The 8,299-nt window shown below is 41.5% G+C and overlaps 1 protein-coding gene across 1 annotated transcript; it reads right to left on the bottom strand.

Moving 5' to 3' along the window:
- Positions 1–4: 4 nt before the first annotated feature.
- LOC116719581 (tubulin beta-4B chain-like) lies at positions 5–5,027 on the bottom strand. The gene is made up of 5 exons (XM_032562133.1): positions 4,797–5,027; positions 3,127–3,235; positions 2,922–3,032; positions 1,929–2,173; positions 5–1,855 (listed from the first exon to the last, which is right to left on the bottom strand). The coding sequence occupies exons 1-5, from the start codon at positions 4,851–4,853 to the stop codon at positions 1,043–1,045; spliced, it is 1,335 nt and encodes a 444-aa protein (XP_032418024.1). The 5' UTR covers positions 4,854–5,027; the 3' UTR covers positions 5–1,042.
- Between the last annotated feature and the right edge of the window lie 3,272 nt (positions 5,028–8,299).

Here is an 8,299-nt window from a genome sequence, read left to right as displayed (position 1 = left end):
AAGACTTGTTTAATAATATATTTATTTCAACCAATGTCAAATCAGACAAGTGATCAAACTGGGCCCAGTGTGAAAGATTATCTGGCGATAATGACAATGAACAAAATGCTAATGACAAAAAATCACTTGCACACGTCTTTGGCTAAGTTCACACAGCAGGCAAATGTGACCCAAATCCGCAGTTTTTCACCCATGTGCGACTCAATGTCCGACTTTTTCACAGCTGTCTCAACGACCCAATTCCGATCTATTCAACCTCAAAAAAGCCAATCTGTGCCACCTCTATATGTGTCCGATTGTTTCAAAGGATTTGCAGTCTGAACAGTCATGTCGCATTTAATCCTACATTTACATCATTGATGTGAGACGTGTCATAACTCTGCACCAGATGGAAACAACGGCTGAAGATAATGATTATGACATAAGTTTGTATCAAGAAAGCACATCACAATCCCACCACTCCTGGCTCTGACTCAACATCCAAACAGACTTCGCTACAGACTTTGCAATCGATGATCCGCCAAAGGCCATCGCTGTTAGTTGCACTTTCTTTTTATTGGTATCTTGTTATGATACTGTTGATTCCTATTACTGAATAAGCCTTAAGATCGATAAATACACTATTACTTCAGTAAAGAGTGCGCTGCTGCATGACGTCAGCGTTCTTCTGCGCAATGGGCTCGCTTTGGGGTCATACACGTTCACATTGTGCCATCGCATTTAATTAGTATGAACAGCCGCACAAAAAAATTTGTATTTCAGCAAAAAAATTAGAATTGAGCATCACGACCTGCTGTGTGAATGCAGCCTTTGTTACCGCTACAAAGGTCAGCTATGTTCTTAGTGTGTGAATCCTACTCTGCCATAAGAAGAAAAAAGGTGAAGACTAGAAACAGAAGAGGCAGGGAACAGATGACATGAATAAGAGAGCAGGAAAAGGACAAGACAGGAAGGAAAAGTAAAAACTAAAAGAAAAAATCAGAGTAGGACTTGGCTAAACGGATGGATGAGTGCCAATAAGAAATATGAGTGACTGTTAGCCTTAGGCGACTTCCTCCTCTCCTTCCTCCTCGAACTCTCCCTCCTCGGCTGTGGCGTCCTGGTATTGCTGGTACTCGGACACCAAGTCGTTCATGTTGCTCTCCGCCTCAGTGAACTCCATCTCATCCATGCCCTCTCCGGTGTACCAGTGGAGGAAGGCCTTGCGCCGGAACATGGCAGTGAACTGCTCGGAGATGCGCTTGAACAGCTCCTGGATGGCCGTGCTGTTGCCGATGAAGGTGGCGGCCATCTTGAGCCCGCGGGGAGGGATGTCGCACACGGCTGTCTTGACGTTGTTGGGGATCCACTCCACGAAGTAGCTGCTGTTTTTGTTCTGCACGTTCAGCATCTGCTCGTCCACTTCCTTCATGGACATGCGCCCTCGGAAGACGGCGGCCACGGTCAGGTAGCGGCCGTGGCGGGGGTCGCAGGCTGCCATCATGTTCTTGGCGTCGAACATCTGCTGAGTGAGTTCGGGCACGGAAAGAGCTCTGTACTGCTGGCTGCCCCTGCTGGTGAGTGGAGCGAAGCCGGGCATGAAGAAGTGCAGACGAGGGAAGGGTACCATGTTGACCGCTAGTTTGCGGAGGTCGGCATTGAGCTGGCCGGGGAACCGCAGGCAAGTCGTCACCCCGCTCATGGTGGCAGAGACCAGATGGTTGAGGTCTCCGTAAGTGGGTGTGGTGAGTTTGAGGGTGCGGAAGCAGATGTCGTATAGGGCCTCGTTGTCAATGCAGTAGGTCTCATCAGTGTTCTCAACCAACTGGTGCACAGAGAGGGTAGCGTTGTAGGGCTCCACAACAGTGTCTGACACCTGCGCAAAGGACACTCAAGTTCAGGGTGGAAACTAAAGTATACCAAGAAGTAAACTGACACAATCATCATACCTTGGGAGAAGGCACCACACTGAAGGTGTTCATGATACGGTCGGGGTACTCCTCCCGGATTTTGCTGATGAGCAGGGTTCCCATGCCGGAGCCTGTACCCCCACCCAGGGAGTGTGTGAGCTGGAAGCCCTGAAGGCAGTCGCAGCTCTCGGCCTCCTTCCTCACAACGTCCAGGACTGAGTCCACCAACTCAGCTCCCTCTGTGTAGTGGCCCTTTGCCCAGTTGTTACCTGCTCCACTCTGGCCTGTAATGTCAGGGTTATAGTGCTGAACTGTTGCTACGACAACATACTTTGCAATAGCGGCACAAACTCTTGCGATATTAAAACACCACAATATTTTCTGGAAAAAAGAAAATAGTGCTTTCTCAACTGATGTTCACATTGATCTGTTTTGTGTATGCGACACCGAGCTCAAAACACTGAAAGTTGAGTCAGCGCAACCAGTCGCAAGAACGCACATCAGCCCGACTGCCACAGGTGTGTGGTGTCTGCCCTGGTGGAGAAGAAATGGGGCTAGATGCCCAACTAGCTCATCAAACTTGCTAGCATCCATTCAGATTGTGGGAAATGAAGGAATTTGTCATGAGAAATGTAGGTAATTGGAACGCTCGACTATGAAATCTGAACCGCCTGCGAACAGTGCGCAGTGTCCACACGACTCCGGCTACACACAGAATGTGGGAGCCTTTATTTTGAAGTATAAAATAATTTGTCCCCAAAAGAAAACCAAAAGAAAAACAGGGATATTTCTGTTTTCTTAAAAGTCGAGTCTTGCTTCTATGAACCAAATATTGCATATCATCTTGTAAGGTCCGTGTTTTGCTACACACCTCCACTTTATGTTTTATCTGTGTTATTAACCATTTGGGATTTCAGTTATCTCCCAATTTAATACTAATCCCATATAAATTCTGTCTTGCTTTGTCATGCATTATAAAAAATAGTTTTGATTTGATAGAGTAAATTAAAGTGCACGCTCTGAGTTACATACCAAAGACAAAGTTGTCTGGCCTGAAGATCTGTCCGAAAGGGCCAGAGCGGACAGAGTCCATCGTGCCAGGCTCCAGATCTACTAAGATGGCCCTTGGCACGTACTTTCCACCTGGAACAGATATGCTATTTGTTTTTTTTTTCTGAGGGGAAAATATAGTTTCTAAAGAGAGTTTAAATACTGAGACAAAATCACAAAATCAAACCTGAAGCCTCATTGTAGTAGACGTTGATCCTATCCAGCTGCAGATCGCTGTCCCCATGGTAGGTTCCAGTCGGATCAATGCCATGCTCATCACTGATCACCTCCCAGAACTTCAAACAGATAGGTATGAGAGATTAGTTACAATGAGATGAATATGTCAATAAAAATATAAATCCTGAATGCACAGGGTGCAATAAATTACTGCACATCCCATCATGCTTAAAGAAACCCTGTTACTACTGGGAGTTTACATCTTCTCTAAGAACTTTAACCTTTATTCAATACTTCAGGTTGCACGTACAAGAATCAGCGTTTATAACAAGTACAAAAAACAAAAAATATATGGAATAATAATTATGCAACACAAAGGCTTCAAAATTAAAGTTTTTTACCTGATTTTCAAGAAACTAATTTCTCTTTTCAAAACAGATCCAAATAATGTGTACGCATAAACAAATCATCTTGATTATGAGCCAGATTTTTGAGTTTGCTCTGATTGTTCACGATGACAGTGACAATAATGCTGCCATTCGAACGGTGGAGCCAAACACACAAATCTCGAGCAAAAGAGAAAATGTTTTCTTTTTAACAAATATACAGTTGAGAAATACGCCATTTTCCCATTGCTGCCTAGTCTCCCTCTGAGACAACAAGAACACAAAACCGATGAAAACCACTTTTTTCCCTCCAATGAATATATGAGTGAAATGTTGTAGTTCAACTGAGCTTATGAGTATGAATATGGGCATATTAGTTTTCACCACCAAGCAGCTCACCTTTACAGATGTGAGAGATGTATTTAAACCTTAAAAATGCAATTATAAAGTTGATTCAGTCTAACCTCTTAAAATGCTGAACATAAATAGAAGATTGTTCTTCATACAAATCATCTTTGTAAAATATGCATATTTTTTATTTGTATTTATTTAGTTCATCCATCGCAATGTAAATTGACAAACATAATTCATCCCAGAATTTCAGAATTAGATATTTCATCTTCACACACGATCTTATAATCCCTCAGATTATATGGTTTGTGTTTAACATTCAAGTCTTTTGCAAACATTCATATTTTTTAAATATAATGGTGAACTTACTAATATAAAGAACGACCCATAATTTATAAAGCTTAATAATAAAAAAAAACAGGCGAATGATATCAAGGTGACATTTTTTGTTATTTGCGTGTCTCCATCGTTCCAGTGCATTCCGTGTCTGAGCCACACCCCTCTGTCTGTGGTCACACGCGCGCACACGGTCGCACGCCCACGCATATCAATTATTACAATATTTAATATTTTAATTTAAAAGTTAACGTGGATATCTTCCCCACAAACACGATCTCCACTTGCCGTGTCGAGTACAGCAGTCGCCCATTCAACGGGCTTCATGTGACAGCAGCGGGGACGTCTCGGTTTGCCACCGCCCATCCTGAAGGATGCTATTGTGCGCCGCCTTCACGGCTCTCCTGTGCGCGACACTTTCCTCTCCGCTATGTTTGACCTACTTAGTGTTTCCTGGGGACAGCGTGCTGTCTTACCAGCTGCCATGTCACGACCAGCAGCAGCCAGCTTGTATTTATTACATTTTAAAAAAACAAATCACGGCTGCCATAGTTAACAGGTAGATAACCCTCCCCAAAGGTCCGTTGGCTCTTCTCTCTCTCCCTACCTTCGCTCCAATCTGGTTCCCGCACTGCCCGGCCTGAAGATGCACAATCTCACGCATGTTGTCGCTGCTGCGTTGCGGGGAGTATGCAAACTGATGGAGAAACGAAGGAAGGTGGGAAGAAAAACAAAAGCTTAAAGGTTTTGGTTTTTTTTTTTTGGTTTTTTTTTAGCGACTCGGTTCTGTCGAGTAGGGAGTCTGGCTGAATGGCGGAGGGGTTTGTAACAGGGTTATAAGCTCCCTTGTCTCGCCCTTCCCATCCTACCGCGGCTGCGCTGTTCCTGCCTGTGCTGCAGAATTACGTCATCTCCATGGCAACGAAAACTGGGCACAGCCGGTGCAAATGGCCTGTCTAAACCGGCCGGCTTGACGAGAGCAGGAAAGCGAAGAGACTAATCTTTGTTGGAATGACATGTTAAAAAAAAAAACAAAAAAAAAAACAATGGCGTTATATTGCATAATACGGACATTATAATTTTCCAGTTTAGAGCTTGAGACACATTTCTCAGTGGAGTGGTCTAAATATGTCCGCTCTATTTGAATGCACAGCCCTTCTCCCACCTCCAAGCACACACACACCCGTAATGTGTTCAAATGAATGTCCACAATGTTAGCTTTGGCTTTGAAGAGAACGCTGCTTTTCATTATTCCATATTTAGCCTGTTAATTTGTTTGAGTTGTTGCCCATGGAGACAGGATGTTTGACAACAGAAGCTGGAAGGAAGTCAGGGTGATGATATGGAAATGGCACGCATTCCTCACTCACCCCGCATTTTCATGCAGTAGACCGTTTTCAAAAGACAGCTTCAAACATGACTTAAGAGAACAGAGAACAAAGGTGACCTCTCAGAAGTAGCATGCAGTTGGAAACATTATGCATGTACTATAAAAAAAATGACTTATTTTTGCACAATCTAAATCAAACCAAACTTTTACTGTCCTTAGGTCATTTAGAAAAAAAACTGTTTCCTTGTATGACATAGTGGGAAAAATGAAACAATAATAGTAAAAAAAATATCAGCCAAAGTATAAAGAAGATTTCCACAAGTCTGATTCATCTTACTGGTCCGAGATTACAGATGCCTGTTAATCTCTTCAAACAATTCAGTGCAAACATGAGTCACAAGGTGTAAAACGGGTTATGAAGGTGTTTGAGGAAAAACTGGCAATTTTAAAAAAATCTAACTTACTTTTTCTTAAATAGATTAAAAAGTTTAGAAATGGATTCCACCAAATGTATTTTACACTTGAATTAGTGATAACTTTGTACATTTATTTAAGAACAAACTGTGAAATTGAGTAATTTACAGCTCCGTAGCTATTATTAAAGTCACAAAGCAGCATTCTACGTTTTGTTTTGAGCCTCTACAAATCTGGGCTGCACAAGTGGGAACTTGTTAGCACCTGCAGCAAGAAGATCGTTAACTTGGCTTTTTCTGCATAGAGTTTGCATGTTCTTCACGCCCGTGGATGCATGAGAGGTGATTTTATCTTTTTAAATTTCCCATAGGAGTCCTCATGTGAGAGCATGGTTGTTTGTCCTGCGTGTCTCCGGATAGGTCGCTGATCTATTAAAGGGCAAGAAAAAGACAAACAGACATGGAAAACTGACTCTAATACTGAACACTGATTTAGGTCGGCCAGAAGTGTTTGGACTGAGACAAAGCAAGAAGGGTATCCACCACGCATGCTTGGGGAGAACATGCCACCTCCATGCAGAAAGGCTCCAGCCCGGGTGCAAACACAGAACAATCTTGCTGCATTAGTCTTTAAAAATAGGCCTCTGAAACGTGGTGGTTTTAGCTTGTTTCTCTCTTACTAGTTATTGGACATATAATATGGCAGCTGGCTCTCAAACTTTTAATTATATTTGATTTCTATTTGATTCCAAAATGTATCTAGAGATAAATGAAACTCAAAGAGATATGCAACAAAGCATAAATATCCGTCTGCATTTATTTGTCCTCCTCTTCAGTTTCTAACTAAAGTTCTTAAATCTTTCTTGACAGCATTTTTATTGAAACGTTTTGGACAAAGAAAACATTTTGTGTTTGAAAAGCTCAACTTTGGCACTTTTCAGCAACACTTCGAAGTTAATATTGACATTGCAAAATATTACAAACAAAAATTACCACTAAAGACAGCCAGCGTTTTTTTTTTATAACTATACTCATACCGCTGTTTGAAAGCCGTAGCTTGAGAGGATTGGGATTGAAGGGAAAGTGCATGGTTGGTGTCAGACTTGAGTGCTGTCCTTACCTCAAATGGCCTTGGACCAAATCCATGACACCCACAGTTCAATAACTGCCTGAAAACTATTGAAACGAAGCCAACAGGGCAATAAACATCAACTGGTGGAGACTTTTGATTTCCTGTCTTTGAATATGTACTAGTCTATCATGTTGGTCACTATTAAAATTACACACTTATACATATATATATAGAACTATCTATCTGTCTGTCTATCTATCTATACACACTGTATTCCTTCTTCACTAAAGTTACTAAAAATTGTACAGCTAATTTTTAACACATTAAAAAAGCTTGATAGATGTTTGCCTTGATCAGGTTCTTCTGAGATGAAATAACAAAATAACAAGACCATAAAATATCATTTCCCAGTTTGTCATACAACTAGAATACAATAGAAAGCATCTTTTGTTGTCCCACTGTGGGGGTAGCTGAGTATATACTCAACTATACTTGGACAGTTATTAAAATGTGCATACTAGAATAAAAGAAATGCTCAATTTAGAAGAATAATTTAAGAAAAAGAATTATGCAATGTGCATATATGTGCATAAGAAGCAGCACCACGTTACTTACAAGAAAATAAAAGAGACAGTGCCAATAAAAGGGACAAAACTACAAACAGTTGGGACGATTAGTAAGTTTGATATTTTTGGGAGCAGAGACGGTTATAATGACATTCAGTTGGAGTAAAGAAGGATCTGAAATAATGCTACTTTGTGCGCCTAGGATGCAGCAGTCTGTCTCTGAAGGAGCTTTCCAGTTCTGCAAAACTTCATGCACAGACTAGGAGACATTGCCTAGCAGTGGTGTTAATTTAGCTAGAGTTGTTCTGTCTACCATCACCTGCTGGGTCGAGGGGCAGCCTAGGACAGAGCTGGCCTTCCTGATGAGCTTATCTAACCTTTCCCTCTCAGCTGTAGATAAGCTGCTGCTCCAACTTCTGACACCACAGAACAGTGATTCTCAAGCCTTTTTAAGCCACAGCATTCCACATTATAAAAATCACAAGAAGCAAAAATGTTATTAGAAGTATTTTTATTGAAATATGATGAAAATCTAATCTCAATTGGATCAATTTAGTTATTCAGTGTAAATTTGGGCTTGTTTGGTTGAACACATAGTTGATGTTCTTGAAATAAATGAAGAAATACGCACAGAAAGATCTCCCCCAATAGTCTGTCTTTGTTTCATCCTAATAGCAGGCAGGCAGTTTAGCTTTTGCATCTCGTCTCCAAAAAATACATCTCAGAGCA

The sequence above is a fragment of the Xiphophorus hellerii genome, chromosome 5 (genome assembly GCF_003331165.1).
Source record: "Xiphophorus hellerii strain 12219 chromosome 5, Xiphophorus_hellerii-4.1, whole genome shotgun sequence".
Lineage (NCBI taxonomy): Eukaryota > Metazoa > Chordata > Actinopteri > Cyprinodontiformes > Poeciliidae > Xiphophorus > Xiphophorus hellerii.
Note: the sequence above shows the minus strand (reverse complement) of the source record. Positions and strands in the feature narration are given on the sequence as shown.

What these genes read in the sequence shown, in the direction of transcription:
- LOC116719581 (XM_032562133.1), bottom strand. Translation starts at nt 4,853, where the DNA reads ATGCGTGAGATTGTGCATCTTCAGGCCGGGCAGTGCGGGAACCAGATT. An exon ending in GGAACCAGATTGGAGCGAAG is followed by an intron (nt 3,236 to 4,796) that starts GTAGGGAGAGAG and finishes ATCTGTTTGAAG; the next exon opens with TTCTGGGAGGTGATCAGTGA. An exon ending in GTGTGGTGCCTTCTCCCAAG is followed by an intron (nt 1,856 to 1,928) that starts GTATGATGATTG and finishes TCCTTTGCGCAG; the next exon opens with GTGTCAGACACTGTTGTGGA.